Source organism: Hyposmocoma kahamanoa, unplaced genomic scaffold, assembly GCF_003589595.1.
Source record: "Hyposmocoma kahamanoa isolate Upper Pololo Valley unplaced genomic scaffold, ASM358959v1 210, whole genome shotgun sequence".
Taxonomy (NCBI): Eukaryota; Metazoa; Arthropoda; class Insecta; order Lepidoptera; family Cosmopterigidae; genus Hyposmocoma; species Hyposmocoma kahamanoa.
In genome coordinates, this window is record NW_020653731.1 from 2,696,487 (window position 1) to 2,720,020 (window position 23,534).

The 23,534-nt window shown below is 36.0% G+C and overlaps 1 protein-coding gene across 1 annotated transcript in view; it reads right to left on the reverse strand.

Annotated features, from left to right (window-relative positions):
* LOC113227497 (multiple C2 and transmembrane domain-containing protein) overlaps positions 1-23,534 on the reverse strand; it is a 247,913-nt gene that overhangs the window by 50,150 nt on the left and 174,229 nt on the right. The window contains exons 4-7 of the mRNA XM_026460437.1: positions 18,949-19,049; positions 16,288-16,399; positions 15,180-15,322; positions 2,319-2,510 (exon numbers count right to left, since the gene is read on the reverse strand). Coding sequence (XP_026316222.1) covers positions 2,319-2,510; positions 15,180-15,322; positions 16,288-16,399; positions 18,949-19,049 — 548 coding nt within the window. The remainder of the gene's footprint in view (positions 1-2,318; positions 2,511-15,179; positions 15,323-16,287; positions 16,400-18,948; positions 19,050-23,534) is intronic.

A 23,534-nucleotide genomic window follows, 5' to 3' on the forward strand; every position in this document is an offset into this window, starting at 1 on the left:
ACGTGACGGGACGAAGTTGTAAATGACACGTCTGTCCATAACAGTTGCAGTAAGCAACTCAGAGCTTTAAATCGTAAAGATCTGAGGGGCGCCACTACGCCCGTCACACTGAGACATAAGTTGACAAGTTCCATGTGCCTGTAATGTCACCAGCACCCTGACCCTTCAAAACCGAAATGCAGTAATGCTCACATTACTACTTGGCGGTTAAAATAGGTAAGGTGATAGTACTTCATGACATATAGCATACAGCACAACTCTTCATTTGGAGTCCAGATGGTGGCTGAATTAGATACATTATGCAATTACAAAGAAAGTGTCATGGAAATATCTCGAATTTGCAACGCACCAATGACGTTGCTTAATTTGTAAGTTGTTCCATATGAGTATAACAAATTATTTACTGTTATAAACGGTGGAAAAGAGCTGCGAAATAGATTTGCAGTACAAATAAATTATATACGTGATTTTATCACTTTACGTCAGGAAACGCGGTTTCATTTCATCTCTGACGTCCCTGCGGAGTAGAAAACTTTCACATTCAATCCGCAGATTGCTCCGTTTGAGCGGCTTCTGTTATTTTATATCTCCTTTATGTAACTGGTACCTATTATAGTGGATGTAACATACGTACATATTCCTAATATCGTATACAAACACGCGAAGATAACAAGGTAAATGCAGGGGGCTCAAGACCGTACCTTGTGGCAGTCCAACTTTCAGTAGAGGAAGTAAAAGTCTACCTGATGTTATATACGTGGTGTTTTTTGTTTTCGTTTAACCCTTTTCTCTCAGGCGAGGGTTTAGGCTATGGTCCGCCACGCTGGTCCAATGCGGGCGCGTAATTTGGGGGGTCCATGTGGACCTAATACACGTAACTAACCAGTTAAAGGCCTGCTCATTTACCTCCCACTTTCCCCATACGAAAGGACCTTGCACTACATAAGCCTGGTGCTCTGTCGCTGTGTCTCATCCGAGCGACTGATCACAGATCAACATAACACAGGTTTCTGCTGTTAGTATTAAGTCGCAACAACCATTCCAACCCATTATCCTTGACGCAACCACAACTATTTGTTACAGTGTTGGGCAATTTACACGTTTTCCGAGGGTTGTAAACCTTCTTCGATGTGCAGGTTCAACACGACGTTTTCAAAGCTCATGGTTAAATTAAATTTCGCAATATACGTATTCCCAGAAACTCAGAAGCAGTAGGTTAAACCATTACGGATTTTTTTTTATTTAAACGGCTTAAATAAAATTTTTAAATATTTTTATTTGCCTAAAACAAACTACCAAAACAAAACGCGGTGTACTTAGCCGTCCGCGATACATATGTAGTATTTTTAACGTAATAAATGTGTTTCTTGCAATTTTCTTCACGCAATTTTCTTTACAACTCAGCCAAGTCGAAAGATAATGAAACAAAAGACGGCTTGTACAGAGATACACCAAGCAGGTAAGTTATTTAGTAATTTTGTAAGTATATCGTCGATTAAAAAAAAACATGGTGAAACCCGTGTTGCCAGATGGTTACTTTTCTTACATTTTTCGTAACTTTTGACCTTCTCGCGTAATTCGTAACATTTTAAGGTAATTTTCGTAACGATTGAGGACGTTGAAATTTTTTAAATTCAACTGTATTTGCTATTGTTAATCCTAAATAGTTTACGACCGCACACAAATTAAACATGATAGTAACTCAGAGAGAGTGCAAACAAAGTGAAATCAATAAGTTACTGGTTATAGCTTCTTTTTTAACACTTTTATAATTTCAAAAAAAAGGAGGAAGTTCTTAATTCTGCTGTGCGTTTTATTTTGTATGTATGTTGTGCCAAATTTGTGAACCGATTTTAATGATTTTTTTTGCTGGAAAGAGGGTGCCTCAATAATGTGCACTCGGTGGTCATATGAACGAGACCGTCCATTCTTAAATATAACATACTGATCCCGTAAATTTCAACTCGATATCTTAATTATTCTGTTTTATTGAAATACAAAATTGTTACGTCCGATAATCAAAATCCGATATTTTCGTGAAAACCGACGTACAATTCATGGATCAAGAGCAAGTCAAGCTGACTGTGACACTTAACGCTTGGGGCACCTTCAGTACACGCTGGTAGAAGAGCTGTAGTAGTGCGACAGCGGCGTGTCGTCGTAATTTATTGTGACTGCAAAAGTGGAGCGCTATAAGCATCTAATTTGAAGGCGACCTTAAATTCAACTTTATTCTTATTGCAATAAGACCAATCCAAAGTATCAGGCTTGACGTACTCTACACATTAGTAAAAAAATACAAAGGTATTTGAACCTACCTGGTCTTTCTCTTCTTGAGATTTCGGCCACAGAGTCACATTGAGCACGATCTCCCCCAAATCCTGGTTAGTCTTATTAGGATCCCGTAAGCAGAGAACCAGGTCCTGAGTGCGGCCAAGCTCCAAGGCCGTGAGGTCTAAGTGACAGGATCCCATGAAGTCGTCTTGGAGGCCCCAATCGTAGTCGAACACCTGGAAAAAAGAGGGTTGGTAGGATAATAATTTCAGAATTGAAGGCTTTTTAATGGGCAATGGAGTTAATTGTCTTTCTTTATTACGTTTCTCACAAAGCCTAATTCACACCCACACCCAAACGCGTCTGTTGAATGAATGAAATTTTAGTACTGTTTTGTATTCTATGCGTTATTGTTTAGGTAGAATAGAATATAATATCCTTAGACAGTATATCTTTTTATTGTTATTTTATCTTTTTTATCTTGTACAGTCAACAACACATCAAGCTTTGTGCTGCCGTCTGTACAAAATGTTTAATTCACTTTATATTACAATTGGCATATTTACATTAATCAACTGTTTAATACAATCTTATAATGAATTTGAAAGTGGAGTAATGTCACAAAAAATAATTGAATATCAATCTAATAAAAATTTAAAATACAGTAACACTTGTGCAAATTTAAAACTTCGTGAGGTCCGCTGGTTCGTTCCGTGCCTTAGTTGGTATAGCATCTGGCACGGTATGCTAGAAGACGTCGGTTAGAATCCGGCCGGATCGAAGGAACTTTTTCTGAGTGTTCGATCTTTGTATTAATAATTATAACAAATTAGTGGAGTAATTTCACATAAAAAAATAGTTGAATATCAATTCAATAAAAATTTAAATAGACTTAATACGGTTAAATAGTAACAGAAAGAGCTTGTAAGGCTCGCCGCACACACACAATATTATTGGCAATCCAGGTTTGTCAATAAAATGTTATAAATAACACGCAATTGACCATAAAGTTCATTACGCTATGTATAATATCGTTACAAAAATTTGTGAAGGAGAATAGCAGTATCTCGCGTTTGTATAATATATATAATAAGTAATATGTTTAATATAAAACATGAAACGGTAGAGAAATAAAAGTAAAGAAATTTATCCCGTGACACGCCCTGGGGCATCATTTATTTTGTTTTGTTATTTTCGTTGCAGACTGTCACAATTTATAAGCATTTAGGCTGAGTCAAGGCCTTTTAGTACAAAATGGGTGTAAATTAGATCTAGTTTACAACCTCAGTGGCGCAACATTTGCTCTGTGGGCACTGCGAAAGGAGACACCGGGTTCTGAAGTTTATGTTTATGTTGGTAATCCGAATTTTGGTAACAGTAGAGCTCCTTGTGAAAGAATTCGTCCGGGAAGTACTGGCACCTTACCGAATTCTACCGCCAAGCAGTAATGTGGGTATTATTGCTATCCGGTTTTGAAAGGTAAGGGTTGTGGTGATATTACAGGCACATGGGACTTGTCAACTTATGTCTCAGGGTGACGGGCGCTGTGGCAGTGCCCCTCAGAACTTTGTGATTTAAAGCTCTGCGTGGCATTACAATTGCTATGAACAGACGTGTCGCTGACCACCAGGCGCGCGCCTTGTTCTTCTCGTCACTTGGTATTATAAGTAAGAGAAATATTGTTTTCTCAATCTCTTCAAACATTTTGCGCATTTTTCGCACGACTGCACGTGCATATGCAACGCATTCGCCAAATCTATACGCACCGTACAATCGCAGTATACTGCTTCATTGTATAAAGGCAGCGAAACGATATTCATGAATTCGTACCAACCGATGTTTTATGAAATGAAGTATTTATTTGTTCAATGTTTCTTAACATAATCGTCGTGCTGAACAACTAATTACGTTTAACCCAATGAAATAAATGGCAGCGACGGTAGTATACTTTTGACATCAACATCCTTAAAGATAGTATTAACAAAATGTTCTTATAGGTTCAATGCGAGGGTTAAAATCTGTCCTTTCTGCCAACCTATTAATGAAGGTTTCATACTTGTATAACACGATTTGTTAAGGCTTGTTCTCCAACACAGTATTGACCACTTCCATGGTCGAATGGCTTGTACACTGTTTATCATGATAATCTCTACTGCTACAAAAAATGAATATACAAAAAACTTAGACCTTAATAAAACGAAAAACTGAACTCAAAGCTTATTAAGTTTTTATTACAACGAAATGTAATTTGACCCGAAAGTTGGAAAGAGATGGGAGTAAGCAAGTTTATAACATCAAAACAACAGCACAACAAAAACAAAAAACTTTGACGAGTTCGTTTCAATCCATTTTCATAGCTTGTTTATTTGTAGTGTTCCCATAACAAAGATGCGAATAAAACTGTATTTTCTAACAAAGTCATTAATTCAGTTTGGAGAAGCTCTTATAAATATATGTATAACATATTTACATATAGTATAAAAGTTATCTAAATAATCTTTGAAATTTACCTTGAGTAAATTTCAAAGATTTTAGTAGCAGTAGAGCTTGTGAAAGAGTTCGTCCAAGGAAGAACTGTCACCTTACCTATTTCTGCCGTCAAACAGTAATGTGAGCATTACTGCGTTCCGGTTTGGAAGGGTGCTGGTGAAATTACAGGCACATGGTCTTGTCAACATATATTTCAGGGTGACGGGCACAGTGGCAGTGTCCCTAACATCTTTGCGTTGAAAAGCTCTGAGTGGCACTGCAACTGTTATGGATAGGCGTGTAGCGTGTAATTTATCACCAGGCGCACGACTTGTTCGTTCCGTCAAAAAAAAAGTTTGATGAAAAAATTGACATCTGTAACTGTGGTCGTGGTGGACATTTATCAGATATCATTTTTCATTCTTAATTGCCAAACCTTACTTTTTTTAATATAATAAAAATTTGAATGATTATCATCTAAATTTATTGTTTTATTTTGATTTACAAAACAAAGTGTTGAAAAACCCTTTATGTCTAAGAAGGCTCACAACCCTCAGAAAACGTGTGAAGTCCCCAACCCGCATTGGGCCAGCGTGGCGGACTATGGCGTAGGCCCTTGCCTGAGAGGAGACCCGTGCCCAGCAGTGGGGCGTGTAAATGGGTTGATGATGAATGAATAAATTTTAAGGAATCACGTCTGTAGTTATTTGTTATATTTCATTTCTTGGTTTATTGTTTGTCCTGCAATTATTGTGATCCCGTTCACGGACCGTTTACCGTGAAATGAAATGTTAGAATATGATAGTACGGCGTCGTGTATATAACCAGAAATAGAGACGAAATGTCATTTAATTTTGTTTGAAAACTATTCTGCCATGTCACTATCATTACGGTGACAACTGCGCTCCGATTGGCTAGTCCGAAATTCGAAATAATTGACGGTGTCGTCAATTGCTTCACTTCAAATCGACCAGTTTAACTTGAGCTTTGCTATAATGGACGAAAATTGAAAAATTACATATTTAATTACCGATGAAATGTGATTCCGTTTGTTTTGTAATTAGATGTTTTGCTTTTTTTCCCACACCACCGAATGGAACAGCCCCCCATAGTTAGAGATATTACCTTTATTACAATAAATACAGAATATTTTGAAATATACCGAGACGTACTTACAGGTCAGTTGTTGGCGCTGTACTATTTCAGATTTCTAATTTGTGATTTCCGTGCAAACGAAAGTTGATATTTAAATGTGATAGATATATGGCCCATTTACCTGATGAGTTGCTAGGGAAGGCCATTATTTCGTCTCTATTTCTGGTTATATACTCGGTGTAGTACGGGATACCCCTTTCGCTGTATTGGTCTCAAACAACCAACTACGGGATTTACTTTTCCATACAGAAGTATTAACAAACGTACACTAACAAAATTCAATGGTTTACATACATTGATCAATCTATATAAGTACTAACTACACTATGGTAAGTAAAGTACCGACATTTTTGTGTGTGGCGCTATTTAAGTACCTACTACATACTGTCCATGAAACGGTTACAAATATTTACTGGATTGAAATAAAAAATATATAAATATATCCAAACAAAACAAAGCCATTTTCGCAATGGCGGTCGCCCGTCGAAGGGGTATCAAATCAACGGAACGTTGATACCTCTTTTTTACTATTTCTTATTTCGATAAAATTAATTCTAAAAAAACATAGTAAAATAAATTAATGTCACGATTCGCTAACAATAGCACTTACGGGGTACCCCATTTAGTTACATGGATATCAAAAACCCGGGTCGTCGCATACAAACTGTACACTAAACATAAATAGTACTATTTGACACCAATAGATGGCGTGGCAATCGAAATAGAACGCGCTAGCGTTTTGTTACACAGATTCCCTTATCATTCTCGATGATTCTCGTTTCTCACTTTTTCCACTTCTGAACTATTGGAAATAATTTTTGGAAGCGCCTCGCTTCTTAAGGCCAGTGTATTTATTGACCGGTAAACGAGGCGCCCGAACGTAAAATAAATTGAAAAGATAATTACGGGAAAGCACCATTTATATTATATTTATTTATTTGGGAAACATACAGCATCATAACATTTCATTTTTAACAAACACTAGCCAAAACAGTTTCCACTAATGTAAAAATCACTCAAAAAGTGCCATTGAAATTCGGAAAGTGAAATTCACTCATAGTAGATTCGCCGGTCATTTTTGTATTAATAAAATTATGCGTGCCCTATCTAGGTATTGAAATATATTTTGGAATGATGGAATGGATGCTTGTTCGGTGACTATTCGATAAAAAACGTATGCATTCGTGCCGTGTGAAAGAGATGCAATAACACTATGCGCCACTGCACACCAAATACGTTAAAGTTCATACGATTTGACAGTTCGAAGAAGGGAGAACTTTTGTCTTCGGGCTCAAGCTAAACCCGCTGTCTGCGTTTTTTTTTTGCACGACAAACACCGTGTGAACGGATCTATATCTAATATGTTTATTCGGTAAGTTTTATACTGCAAAAAAAAACGTGCAGTACAATGCCATGTGAACGAGGGGTAAGACTTTTAATAAGTTTGCTGGCCTCATAGAGTCGAAGTGACCAAATTTGAAAAAAAAAAAAAATTTATGATACAGAAAGGTATACATACTGAAAGGTCAATTACAAGGATTAATTCCTTTTATATAACGTAGTATCTTAATTTGAAAGAACACGATAAAATTTTTCGATTTAGATAAAATATTTCATGTGAGTCGGGTACCATCATGATGATCATAGTTATAAATTTAAGTTGTGTATATTTTAGTAATAATTTTAATGGAGTTACTCGGAACGCGTCATACTATTACTAATACTTAAATGTAGCGAGTATCATCAAAAAGGTAAATTACCTTACCTTTTTATTTACATGTGTAACTTTAGACGATAATTTAAGGCTAAATTGTTGTTATTTTAATGTAGATAAATAAAGCTCTTTGTTATTATTATTTTCCGTTGTTATTCGTTCTTCAACATGGGGCTCCGGCATATAACAGTCAAGTGCTTTTCTTCAACTAGATAAGACTACATGAAAGTTAGAATTCAATCCATCTTACTTATCGGATCATTTAGGGCATTATCCAGTCTATTCTTGTGCCTTGTAGCTTTCCACTTTTGATTTGTTTGTTTTCCCCCAGACTTTCGACTTGTATAACTTTCACAGTTTATAGTCGGAATCATAAATTAACTGGCTCGCGCTTTTAGGACGAACAACGACCTACCAAATACGCGTACTAGGTATTTGAGTTATTCAATCCATATGCGATTCCGTACATATGCGATTAATTCATTTTTTTTATGTTTTTATTTTTATTTATTTTATTTCACAGAAACAAGGCATACAAGAAAACATAATACAATTTCTTTTACATTCACAATCACAAAACTATGGAATTCCTAGTACGTACGAATTAATATAGTACGAATAATATAGTACGAATACATTTAACAAAACCAGTATATAATTTACTAAATATGAGATGCTTTCAAGAAGTATAAATTCCAATTTTTTTCTTTAAAGTGAATTTACTTAACAATTCTCTGTCTCTCAAAAAATCGAATTTATTAAATATAATTGGCAAGAGACGTCTGTTTGTTCTTTTACCCTAATAGTTATTTACTTTTGGATATACATATTTATTTTCACGGTCTCGCCCAGTGTTATACTTGTTCGTTCCATTAATTTTAAATTCAGTTGTGTAATAGTTCCAATAGCGACCAAAACATTGAACTTTTGCTTTTACAGTAGGTAAATAGTTTATCATAGTCTCCCATACAACTATACTTGGCTTTACGAATATTTCAAAAATCTTATTTGTAGGATTTTTACGTCGCTGAGGAATGTTTCAAAGGTTCGGCCATAACAACTCTTAAAGAAAAATAGAAGCCAAATAGAAGAAGAGCTACTTGAAGGAGGTAGTCACCGTCACCTATACAAATTTGCAACACCAAAAGACCGCCTATGTTTTACCAGAATTTAAGAACCTTATTGACATTGTTCCTTACACATAGAGGATGAAAATAGTAATGCCCCGTAATAAGTAAAACTATGCAAAAACGGGTAAAACGTCCAATAAAACTGACATCGTATAGTTTCCCCAAGCTTTCTTAGGTAGTTAAGTTTCTTTTTAACTGATCTAATTAGTCGTGGGAGTATAACAACAAAGCTAAACAAGTTTGGGAACAAGTTACCCTCCCTGTTGGACACCTATAAGTATTATACTAACTTCGGGGACTGATTAGATTAAGGAATAGTTTTATCCTAAAATCAGGTACGCATTTATACAATATGTGATCACTGATGTTTCTTCGGTGGTATTAAATTATTACTAAGTATAACAAACCCCAGGATACAGGCTAGCAAGTTCAAACTCTGATTCAAATCTGGCAAAAGCAGGCTCTGTGTGCGCGCTTTACACGCTTGCTATGAGATACTTGTTGTCGCATCGTCCTTCGTCTTGCTAACATACCTCACATTTTTGTCGTGTAAGACGACCTCATTTAGCTTTTAAAAGCGAACGTAATTCACTAATCAAACAAAAATTTTATACTAAAGGTTATTTATTATACAACCTGCGTACTTGGATGACAAGAATCTGTAGTAGTGACCCGTTTAGCTCTTGCATGTAGTCTCAATCTAAGAAGATATTTGAAATGAATATTGTAAATGTTCAATGTATTCAAATATAGGTATATTTAAAAGAGCAAACCCTGGAGTTTCTTGCTCATTTTTATCAGAGGACTCTGCCTTACGAATGAGCAGCACAGTTTAATTAATATGACGATTTCAAGTGTATTAATAATGTAATTTATTAGACAGTGACTCTTGCTGCACGTTTACTGTTTTATTGCCCTTTTTAATAAGTTTTGTACTTGACCTAATGTCCAATATATTGTTATAAATAGAATCCTAACTATGAGCAAAACGCCCATGATGAAATAAGCCCAATAAACTATACGAAACTTTACCCATTAAAACTCCTCACATAACCAATGCAACATCGTAATACTTAAATATGCTAAGTAAATATCGCAAAGATAAGAAGTAATTTGCCTTGGCGATATCGGAAATCGTTTAGCATATTAATCGAAGGATGTCGCGGTGAAGTACTAAAGACAAGCCGTCAGGAATTCATATTTTTACTATACATATCGGGTAACCAGGTGTCTACCACTTCCACGGTATAATAGCATCAGTGACTTGTTCTAAAAGCGTAGTGACACTCAGCGCATGCTCTGTCGTTTCGAGCATAAGAATAGAAATAACTACGGCATACTTGAAATAGTTAACGGAACTCGGAATCGCGGGCGGCCATAGTGAGGGCTCTGGTCATCCACTTAAAGAGTCTATATGACCTCAAATGGCTTTGGTTGATTCCGCAAAACAGTGAAAATGTTGAATCAACTACTTTGGATAAAATATACACGATTCCTAAAAATTTTCACGATAGAAAATAAACACAAACTTTCCTCGAAATTTTACAAGAAAACCGCCGTTGAATACAGCGGAAAATAAACACAAACTTTCCTCGAAATTTTACAAGAAAACCGCTGTTGAATACAGCGGTTTTCATGGTAAAAGGTACTTTACATATTATTTTTTTTATATCAATTGAACTAAATAGGACACGTATAGTATCCGATACACATTTTCCAAATGGCTTTACTTTCGTTAGTAAAAAAATAAATTCCGAAATTAAGCCAGTGCTCCTGCCGCTCGACCCGAGCAAAATGAACCGTATTAGTACGGGAACATTTTGAATTCGAGCTAAGGTAGTTTCGACTCTTAACGAACCTCTGCCGGGAAGGCAGCTCCCATGATAGGGACGGAGAGGGCCCCAACCCCTGAAGGGTCCTGAAAGAGCGACTTGAAAACAGGATTAACTGTCGTTCACGACTTTTTTGACTTTACGACGACAGACTGTTGTGACGATGGGAAGAGCTGCAACGTGTCGTGTGACGATAAATGAAACGTCACGATAAAAAACGTAACGACAGATTCAAACGATTCTAACAATGAATAAAACGTTAGGACATAATGGGAACGCGCCCTTACGTTGCGTAACACTGGTCAATACGCGCCTTTCATATTATGTGAATGTGTGCGTCCGTGCACAATCAGCAGTCTGTTGAGTTGAGTTACTATATTTCTCTTATTTTGTTATGTCCTTACTCTGGGTGAAACATTAAGTAGGCACGCCGAGCTCGATTTTTCCCACGTTCTATCATGCACGTTTTCAAATAAAGTTTCAAATTCAAATATAACCTAATAAAAATTAGAATGTCGGTTAGAATTTTTTATTATTACGTTTTTTCATGCTCAAACATTAAACGGTAATGGTTAAGAGTTCTGTTAACTCGACTGTCATAAATAGTCGCATCTTTTTTATGTGAGGCCAGAGGGGTCATAGAGTATGTCATTAGGCGTATCAGAAATTGTTCTTTTTTATGACCTTTATAAAAGGCTCACGCACCGTCAAGGTACTCCCACGCCTTTGTTAACAAAAATAACGGTCTGTAGTCACGTATAGACAATAATTCAAATTCACTCAATTAATCTTTATTTCATAGGTAAGGAAATTTACACTTGAATCGTCACATTGGTCAAACGTCACTACTCGTTCCCCTAAGAAGAAGGAGTAAGAAACTCTTGGGGTTGCTCTTTGTACACAGACTTTGTACACATTTATTATTTAAAATATTTATTTCAAATATCAATCTTCGTTTGCTCGATTTGCCCAGCTCGTAAGTACTCTACCTCTAAGATGGTTCTCTTCGCAGTCTCATCGCCTCGCTTGAAGTTAGTATATGACACAGGCTATGCTTAAAAGGAGACTCCAGACTATTGTTAAGAAACCATTTTTAATAGCAGCAGTAGAACTGCTTGTGAAAGAGTTCATCCAGGGAAGTACTGCCATGCAGAGCCGGATTTATATTTTTTATGAGTGTAGGCCACTTTATTTCCGCCGCCCCATGTACATACCTTTCTAAAATAATAATATTCCATTTGTAGTAAAGAAGGCCTTAAAGTTAAAAAACGAATGAATTAGTCATTAACAGTGAGCGTAAAAAAGAAACAAGATCTACAATTTTTTACGGGACTTTTTAATAGAAAAATCATCTATAATATCATCATAGTTAATGGTGTTCATTATATCTGCTTCTATGTAGAGAAGAGCTAGAGAATTCATTTTTCTTGATACAATGAAGACCTTTGATAATCACTCACGCGATAATATAGGTTTCGATGGAATAAATCCCTATATTTCTAAAGATAAATATAGGGATTTATTTAAGGTATAAAAAACCGTGAGAAACCCAGTGAACATGTTTGACTTTTGTCTCCATTGAAATCTGCCGCGCCTAGCACGCTGCCGCCCCTAGGCCGCGGCCTATACGGCCTATTTATAAATCCAGGACTGCTGTCATGTTACTTATATCTGCCGCGAAGCAGTAATGTGAGCATTACTGCGTTCCGGTTTGGAAGGGTAAAGGTGCTGGTGAAATTACAGACATATGGGATTAGTCAACTTATGTCTCAGCGTGACGGGCACAGTGGCAGTGTCCCTAAGATATTTGGGATTCAAAGCTGTGAGTGGCACTGCAACTGATATGGACCGGCGTGTCGCTTACTACCAGGCGCACGACTTGTTCGTCCCGTCACTTGGTATTATAAAAAAACCATGTTTTGAGACAAATAACGATTATTATTCATTCTCTTAAGTTTTCTTAGTCAATTTAAAATAATAGTCTTAGGGTCGTATTTCAGAACTCTACTCAATGCTCAAGTCAGGACTTGAGTATGATTTAAAGCACTAGAAATCATACTCAAGTCCTTACCATTAAGGTCGTATTTTCAATGCTTGAAATCATACTCAAGTTCTGACTTGAGCATTGAGTAGAGTTTTGGAATACGGCCCTTTAATTTATATACTCACATCATGGCATGTTCACCTGTAGGTAATTTGGTTAAACATTTTAACAGTTATAGTAACAGATTGTATAAAGTGTTGGTGATTTTAATTATACAAATCGTAGATAGAGAGTCTGCAAGAGCTAAACGGGTCACTACCACGGATATTTGTCGTTCAGGTGCGCAGAAGCTTTTATTTCACTATTTTAAACCCGTCAACGGCAAATTTTATTGTAGAAACGTATACATTGCATTGAAATTTGTGACTTTTTAAAGACGACTGTGATGAACAGCCAGTTTATTTGTATTCCTCGTATTAATATTATGTTATTTTATTGATCATATAAAAATTACTATTCTTCTTACCATAACTAAAATTTCCATAAATGTAAAGTGACGCTTGTTCAAGTTCAAATGTGTATCCAACTTTGCATTGTAAGTGTTAAAGGTCATGACCGCGTATTCACCATTTAAAGGGTGGTATATGCGACGGAAGATAATTAATATAGATCTGACATGCGTGGAAAATAAATGAGGGTACGTTTTCCTACATCGCTGCATGGATGTAGATGTACGATGGATTACCTGTAATTTGACATTTCGTTTTGTCGAATAACTAAAACGATTTCTTCACGCAAATAAATCATACTTTATTGATCCATTGCAGAATATCTTGGCCATTATCTGGCACGGTCTTAAGTGCTACGTCGGTGCTACTCTGTCCAATGAAAATCAGCGTCGTAGCGCGAAAGTGTTACTGACAAGTGAGACGACAACTGCGCGGGCGCTCATTATTATTATGTTACATAATTAATTATTTTAGTTATTTTTGTACTATTTATTAACTTGTATTTTTTTTATAATGTCAAGTGACGAGGCGAACAAGGCGTGCACCTGATGGTAAGCTACACGCCGGTCCATAACAGTTGCAGTGTCACTTAGAGCTTTAAATCGCAAAGATCTGAGGGGCACTACCACTGCGCCCGTCACCCTGAGACATAACTTGACAAGTCCTATGTGCCTCAATTTTACCAGCATCCTTCCACTCTTCAAAACCGGAACACAGTTATGCTGACATTACTGCTTGGCGGCAGAAATAGGTAAGGTGGCATTACTACCCTCGACGAACTCTTTCAGAAGAACCTCTACTGCTACTAAGAATAAGTACTATGAGACATGTTGTGCTTTTCATTAAAATTGATACTTAATAGTGGAAAAGGTTCCAATTTTTACTGATCACCTAATTCGATGATTCCCAAAGTAACAAAAGAAATGCTCACATTACCGATTGGCGGCAGAAATAGATAAGATGGCAGTACATCCCTGGACGAACTCTTTGACAAAGAGCTCTACTACTACTAAAGAACTACAAAAAGCCACTTACATATTTGTGGACGTTACATTAAGACAGCACGGTGGATACCGACACGTTTGTATGTTTGTCAGTGCTATTGAACTTTCTAACAGCAAAAGTAAGTTTTAACCAAATTTCTTTTTCTAAAACCCTTGTGGTTTTAGTACTAATTCAATATGACACAACGGTAAACTTCTGTTAAGTGTGTTTCACAGCAGTGCAGCACAAGCCCCTGCGTTAGGCGCACAGCGATAACTGCCTGCAGTTAATCTCAACTGCATGCAGTCGATTTCGTCTTCATGGAGTTGTATTATACGGACTTTGCGCATGCAGTTCGTTTAGTAACAGCCGCTAAAGTCAGGATTGTCATGATGTCGTCCAACCTCCGATAGGAGATGAATCCCAAGAAGAAGACTATTTAAGTTTTATATATGAACGTAATACAGTATAATAGTTAAAGTATGATGGAGCTATGTATCTACAGTACCATAAGATAACCCTTTAATTGATTTTAAGTGAGACCCTTAATTGGTTTTGAGTAGATCAGTGTTAAGAAAGGTATTTAACAAACTAAACCTTTATCCTAAAGGACTAACCACACATGCCGCGTGCCAGTTTGTATGAACTCCGTGTGGACACGACATGTGTGAACGAGCTCATACAAAATATACGCAGCGACATTTACGAATGCCATCAAGCACTTATGGAGGTATGTATACACAACCATGTAACTCTACAGTGGATTAAAGGACACAGCAGCTCACGTGGCAATGTCGCAGCAGACGAACTAGACATAAAAGGGTCGTAGACGGAACCGTACAACCAGAACCCATAGTGTCCCTCCCCTACCAATGGTCCAGAACAACTATATACAAAGGTACAAAATTTTACTAATAAGAAACGGGTTACTATGATAGAAAATGTTGTCCTAAATCTTATTACAAATGCATTTTCAACAAGATGTCTAATATTGGTGCTGGCAACACCACCTTACATAAATACAAATATCAATCAAAATGGAAATTCCTTTACACGTTTCTATTGAATGCGTATGAAGGCTCTCAGAACTGTACAGTTTATAACAATGCGTCAAAGAGGTTTACATACCTTAATTTGAACTGGCTGAAAAGGATCTTCAATAGGAACGGTGAAGCATTCATCCCAGACAGGATTCAGGTCTCTATACACGATTTTCGACTTGTACAACAGACGTCCACCAGTCTTGAACTTCACGTAAGGGTCACTGGTGCCTGATAACAAACCTATTTTGGACCCCACCAAAAAGTATTTATGTTAGAAGAGGAAGAAGCCAAACTTAAAAATAAAAAGAAAGCTACAGTTTTATTTTTAATATTACTTTTTTCTTTTTTAAATTTTGAAAATTGAAACTGAAACTTATAGACAGGTATTGTTGAAAATTTAATATTAATAAAAAATATATAGTGGATACAAATATTCTAATAGTTTTTACAAAATTATTATCATTACGTAAATATGTACCTATATTAATGAACGTAATGGTATACTTCTTTAAATATAGTATGATTTTAATGGCCAATTAAATGTTAATGAGAAAAAAATAGTTTTCTTTTAATTAAATAGTAAAAATTAACTCGATCTATAATCTAAAATAAAGAAATAAACATGTGAAAATTATTTAAAAGCAAAGCTCTATGTAAACTGCAATGAAATTAAAAACTAACATGCAAAATAGGTGTAAGAAAAATATTGATTATCTTTGTGTAACTGTGTTTCGTTAAGTGGCAAAATTAATTAACTATCTTATTCTATCTATCTATTTTATTGATCTAAAATAGCAAGTGAGTTCTATGATTTCTATGCTGATCTATATAATTGCAAATTTTTGCAAAGCTAGTGATTATCAATCACCTTCAAGTTGACTGGTAGAAAATGCCCAAGAGCATAAGGCCGCCATTTTGCGTTGTGCGGAACAGTGGAAATGAGATGAAATAGGTTATTATTAAAAAAGAATATTAATAAATAGGTTCAATTGCGCTGTTAATGCAAACAGCCAGTTTTTTAAAGCCATTAGACAATATAAAAAGTAGACATTCAGTTTTTTTAATTAACTGAAAAAGCTTCGGCTTATTTTTTTTTCATTTGGCTGTGGTGTGCCAGACAAATAGATAAAATATTAGTGAGTGAATTTTGTGTGTCGTGAGTGTTATAATGAATCATAAGTGAGTGAACTCACCGTTTTTGTCCATGGCGATTAGGTTTTGGCCTCTTTTCAAGTGAACTCTTAGTTGGAAGAACGAAAATTGTCTTAAGTGTTGCTCTCTTAGCTTTTGGCCTTCATCGGGTTCCTGTAAAAAAGAATAATATTGCAACAATATAATAAATTTGTAGATCAAATCCAACCACCAATTTCATTATTAATACATTATTATTATTATTATTATTAGAATAATGTGCCAAAAACCGCATTTATAAAATATACATTATATACCTGTAGAGAATGATAAAACAATTTTGTCGAAGTTTGCAAGGTAAAGCGCCTGTAAAGTAAATCGAGCAATGTAGTCTGGCAAAGTAATTTGTTTCATTTATCAAGCATTGCTACTTGTCGGAGAGCAGGAGTACAAATTTATGGTTTCAATGAAGCGATTTAATGTTTTCATTTCTTTTGAAACGTTGACGTATTTATTATGTACGCAGATAAGCGTTCACATTATTAATTATTTGATAATTCGTCCATATAGTCCCACATCGCCTATAGATGAAATATTATATGGGTACATATTCTCTATAGTGCATTTTATGAATGTTGTCGTATAAAGAAGTTTTGGAGTATAGAAGATAGAAGTTTCCACAGAGTTGCAATAGATAGCAATAAGGCGATATGCACTTTAACGATTCCACTAGCTTTTAAGAGGGATTTAAGAAAATTTATTGGCTCTATTAGAGTTTCTACTCTTAAGAAAAACCATAATATCTAGTTATAGACAACAACAAGATTCAGTCTAGATAAATTGGTATGGTGCTCTACTGAGTGAGCTACTTAGGAGTATAGATGGTTAATATAACATATAGCTCAAATTATAACGTTAAATTAAAAAATAACTATAGCAACTATAATTTAAAAGCTGCTAAAATTATAACGTATTTTTCTTTGGATTGGAGCATGGTAAGAAAATTAAAACAAATGCCATCCAGCGACATAATTTTACAAACTTTCAATGCGTCGATAACTATTATAGTATAAAGGGAAGCTCATTGATTTATCTTATAAAACACCCATCTATTTTTAATTCATAGTTACAAAATTCAAAATTGATAATGAAGTCGTTGGTAACTAACCATAAAAAACCGTAGCCTATACATAGATAGACCATAGACGCTATAACCTATAAATTAGGAAGTTAGCTCGTCAACTATTTCGTGTTGAACTACTATAATTTTAACACTTTAAATAGCGCGTTATAAAAATTTTGCATATAAAGCGCTAAACGAGTAGCAGCAGTTAATCTCATATCTACTTGGGAGGCCTCTTCTCAGAATAAGTTCCAATACGGGCCCAATACGAAGTATGAACTTCACACACATCATTAAATTTCTATGCCATGTGTGCAGGAGAATAGCAGCAGTAGAGCTGCTATCCTCCTTGTGAAAGAGTTCGTCCAGGGTAGTACTTATTTCAATACTCAATACTTAATATATTTATTGCATTCATATGGTATACATGTCTTAAATTTAAAATAATGCTACACATATGAGCCCTTTATTAGGGATAACAATAACAGCAGAGGTAGGCCGAGGTTTCGATTATTAATTAAAATTGTTATTTATCAAATAATAACATTTAAAAAAAAAAGAAATACATCATATTATGAGTATAATTATGTCACTTGAATGTTTGAATTTAATTAAATTACAGTAGCATAACTTTATAGTATATAATTAACATTTATTTATTATTTAAATTTATTATAATATTATTATTTTTATTTGTCATCAAAGTATTCATTTAAATTGTAATAGCATTTATTAATAAGATGTAATTTAAATTTATTTAGAAACAGTGAATACTTTTCCTCGTTTTTAATAATGGGCGGGGGCTCATTGAATATCCTCACCGACATCGAGTGGGGACTTGAGCTGTGTATGTGTGGCCGAGATCGTGGCAGAAGCAATCTATTGCGTGGTCTAAAAGTGTGTCGTTGAGGCAGGTCGTCAGTGTTAGTGTAAAGTTACGGTCAGATATCCAGTTTATGACCTCAGTGAAAACATGGTGAATTTCTGCATTCACGTTGTCGCCGATACCACATGATGTCAAAAGTAAAACATCGTCGGCAACTTTCAAATTTCTGCTGCCAAGCAGTAATTTTAGCGTTACTGCGTTCCGGTTTTGAAGGGTAAGGGTGCTGTTAAACTTACAGACAAACGGGACTCGTCAAATTATGTATGGTCACGGGCGCAGTAGGTATCAGTGCCCCTCAGATTGTGAAAGCTCTGAGTGGCATTGCAATTGTTACGGACAGGCGTGTCGCTTACCATCAGGCGCACGACTTGTTCGTCCCGTCACTTGATATTATAAAAAAAAAGAAAAACGAAAACCTCATGATAAATTTGAAATCGAAAAAAAGCCCAGATTTCAACCCTATAACCAGTAGATTGCCACGATTGATTTCTTATTAGTCAATGATATTCTCAGGTAAGTTTTGTGTACTCAATTTGTAGTTGTAATTTAAATATTTATAGAATATCAACATGAACTATTATTTAGTATTCGAGTGTGGTAACCGGAAATATTCTTAAATATTTCACGAGGGTATATTCGAGTAATTAAATAATAAAAATCGTCACCAAAATTGAGTACAAAAAACTTACCTGAAAATGACTGATAAAGGCTTACCAATTGCAGTAGCTCAGCAGGCGGCGGGCGCGGATAATGCGCCGGAGTGCCCGATGTGGACGGAACTTGATCAGTGGACACCTGCCTCGACGTTGACATATCTGCAAGCAATAGAAATCTTAATTTAATAACTTACACAGAGTAAAATATCTGTCAGCTCTAATTAAAAAAATTCCCGTAGTACTAATACGGTTCATTTTGCTCGGGTCGAGCGGCGGCGACAATGGCTTTATTTCAGAATTAATTTCTTTACAAACGACATTAAAGCCATCTGAAAAATGTATATCGTATAGTATACGTGTTCTATTTACTTTAGTTGATATAAAAAATATCATTGTTATTATATTACATAGTAACTCTTGAATCTCTGAAAGTCTGTCTTTTCTAGTGTGTAAATTTTTATGAATCCTGTTTTCACACCGTATAGTAATCAGTGCATATTCTCAATTTTACTATATATTTTTTCCAAAGTGATTGGTTCAATGTTTTCACTGTTATGCGGAATAAACCAAAGCCGTTTGAGGTTGTATAGACTCATAAGTACCTAAGTACAGAAAGGAGTGAACACGTAAACAGACGATCTGATCATAAGTAGCAATCGCCTGTACTCTATCCAATAATTTATTTAACTTTTGATAAAAAAATGCAACACTTCCTGGACTCTTTTATTTTTTAATTTTAAGTATTAAAAACTTCTTCTTAAATAAAATCGAATCACTAATTGATTAGACTTCGAACTGTCTAAAGTTAAATAAATGGTATCATGACCATCTTGCGTCTTCAGCAACTTTCAATTCGATTTGCGTCAAGAGTAAGCAATTTGATTGCTATAAGACGCATGAAACCTTATGTCCACATTTCACATCAGTGCGCCTTACACGAACGTTTTAATTTTATATTATTATTATCAGCCATTTTGTCTGGTAAAACGCACGGACTATTGCAAGCGAACCCATTGGTGTGTGCCGTTGTCCAACCATTTTTCTTCACGCATATATCTGAAGAAGACGCTAGATAAACATGAAAACGCACTGCAAAACTATTAGCATCGTGAATGCGTTATGACTTCGTGTGGCTTGCTCTTCCTACTGACTAACTGTCATTGCTGTCCGCCGATCAATTTAACCAGATTGGGCTTCGGCACGAAAGGAAGGCCTACTACCAGTTAGCTCCCTAAAAGTTCAATGCGGACCTTTCGGACTGTTGGTTCCACTCTTGGTTCCACTAGTGGATCTAGTAGGATTTTGGAGTTTGTAGTACTGTCATGTTCTATTTGTTAACACATTTGTCTCCACTATTGTTCTAAAGATACTGGCCGTACAAGTGCACTAACACTTGAAATATGCATCGCTGTCATATATATACAATGCATTGGATGACCTACGCCTAAAATGCATATCCAGTACGACGTTCAAGTCGACAGTACGCGTGTATCAAAATAATAGGGCTAGCACGACAGGACACGACTTGCGTGAGAGCGACAAACGCGAGATACTGCTATTCTCCTTCACAAATTTTTGTGACGATATTATACATAGCGTAATGAACTTTATGGTCAATTGTGTATATATTTATAACATTTTATTGACAAACCTGGATTGCTAATAATATTGTGTGTGTGCGGCTAGCCTTACAAGTTCTTTCTGTTACTATTTAACCTTAGGAAGTCTATTAAAATTTTTATTGAATTGATATTCAACTATTTTTTGTGTGAAATTACTCCACTAGTTTGTTATAATTATTAATACAAAGATTTTTTCTAAATGTTCGCATTTAGAAAAAATTCCTTCAATCTGGCCGGATTCGAACCGACGTCTTCTAGCAAACTGTGTCAGACGCTATGCCAACTAAGACATGGAACGAATCAGCGGACCTCACGACTTCTTCTCTGTGCTTTTGGTCGTATCTTTGTATTTGGTTTTTTAACGACTTTTTAGCCGTAGGGTCATCTATGAAAGTACTTCGTCACTTATTAAGTCTACTTTTCCTATTTTTAACTTCCTCGGAAATGTAATGAAAAACATTGTATGCCACACGGGCTGTATAGCAATTACAAAATATTCGGGCCATTAGTTTGCAACTTTCGTAATTGCCTATTTACTGTCCTACTGACACAATGTATTACACTGTTTTTGTTATACCAATTATTACTGGTGATTGTTCAACTTACCATCTCTTTTGCGGAAGAGGCGCATCCTCCGCCACTTGCGCACGGCACTTTTAAACCGCTTCATCAGCACGCAGTTCATTAACGCATTTACAACACGGGCTCGCCATGTTGTGCACATCTACTTGCGTATATTCTTATATTATGATAAGCCTCTCCACTGCTGCTGCATTAGAGTTCAAGTGATAAGCTGCCTATATCGTTATCACATAAGCCATCTGAAGAAACCTGGGCACGTTCCCTTATTTCGTTTACTCATGGCGCCATTAGTGGCCATTCAAGAACTGTATTTTGGACGAGATACGATTATAACAGTAGATTGTATAGGTCTTCGTATAGTCATTCGTAGATATTTTCTTAAAATAAGGGTTGAAACTCATTTGTAAGCATGTATTAGCATCGTTGTCTTACGGCGCTTTCAAAGATGCTAGAAGCGTTGAACTACGCGTGAGTGTTACGACAGTGACGCTGCAACTGCTCCTCTAAATACTCGTATTGTATGATAATTAGTAGAGACGCGGCCGTAGCGTCACAGTGGCGCCATTGTATCGCTTCTATAAGCATCTGATTTGAAGGCATCCTTACAGTGAACAACCTCACGCCGTAAAGCTACCTCCTTATCGGTATTTTACAGGATATCACGGAAAGTGTGTGATAGAACTTAACGATTTAATTACGCCTTCCCCCTTCGACCATCGGGGGACAAGACGTAGGCTGGGGTCCACCCGTAAATTGTGGATATTCCAAGGATTCGTCCGATACTTTTCATTCATCGCGCTCACCCCGCGCGGTCGCTGAGCAAAGTCCGCGGCACCGCCGCGCAGCGACCGCGTGCGTCTAACTGTCATGGCAAAATACGCTCTATTTGTTTACGCTTTTACGTTTTAACTTAAATGAGCGTCCTGGGCACGCGGGCGAGTCTGGCTTGAATTTGGTGCCCACGCGGCGGTCGGGCGCGGTTGTATTATTGAGATTAATGTACACAAAGGCGTGGTAACAGGGCGGTCGCCGCGCGGCAGTCGCGCGAAAACTTTCTTCTGGTGTAACTGTGCGCTTACGCTTCCACATTTATATGGCGAACGGCTATAGAAAATTCTGTGTCTACGCTTATAACTTCAACCTTTTCGAAGTCAGAATAAATAGGCAATATTTAGGTGTTAGCATGATTTATCATCGACCTCATAGTGACTTTCCAACAAGTAGGAAGGAGGTAAAATTTTGTATAAAAATAAACCTCGTACGTGATTTCTACGTAACTTTTCAGGACTGAGATAAAAAAGTGTGGTATAAAATATAGTACCTAAATCTAATATGTTTGTAGTTAGTATTTTAATTACTTAAATTATACTCTTTTCGGATACTGTGTTTCTTTAGTAAATAATTTAAATCAAGAACTTTACAGCTTTTGCTTCAACAAAAATTTGTAAAAACAAAGTATGTGAAAATGCGTAACGTAGGTTTGCATTCTAAGGATCCGCAATGCGTGTTTTATAATAGATGGACTATGCTGGCAACGTTTCACTCTTAAACCGATTGTTCACTACATTTCGCACATATAATAAGGCCACATCTGCGAAATGACAACTTTCAGAAAAGCGGTAGAAACAATCTACGAACGAAAATAGTAGGGTAACTTTTTTATGCTTAAACAGGACAGTTATACATAGAGGTGGGCGTTTAAACGAAAAGCACTTAAAAAGTTTGCTTTTTAATATAAGCACATAAGCACGCTTATCGTTTTAAGCGTAAGCGTTGCTTAGTTCAACTCAACATTTTATTTTTTGTAATGTGCCTAAGCTCTAAGTCCCGCAATCTATGTTTCCTAAACAAATTAATTCGTCAATGTTAATGTTATAAATAAAAATAAAACTCGTGTTTTACAAATAAACTTTCTTATCCTATAATATTTACTGGCCTATACGCTCGCTTTTCGCTGTCAACAGAAGGTTGCAAGTCTATGCGCTTAAACGTTTAAAAGCTTCAGACTAAAAAGCGTTTAAGAGCATTTTTAGGCACGCTTATTTAAAAAATCACAACGTTTAAACGTTTAAAATTTGTAAACAATATTTTCCATATTTAGTTATAAAATTTTCATATTGTTTCGTGTAATTATTTTTATCACTTTCTTGTGATAAAGGCATTTTTGACGTATGATCAGTAGTGACTTTATAACTTCTATATCAAGGGACCGATATTGCTTATATATTCACACAAATCATTCGCGTAAGTCGAATTCAAGCACAGTCTTTCGACTCGAGTCGAATGATTACTCCTGCATGAATGATTATTATGTCGAAACAACTCTGAACCATTCACCATGACCATATCAAAATATCCCTGTCCCCTTTTTTCACACATTTCCGGTATTTACCATATCGATGCCTTACTTTCTCAAACTCGTATCTGATTATTCACGAGA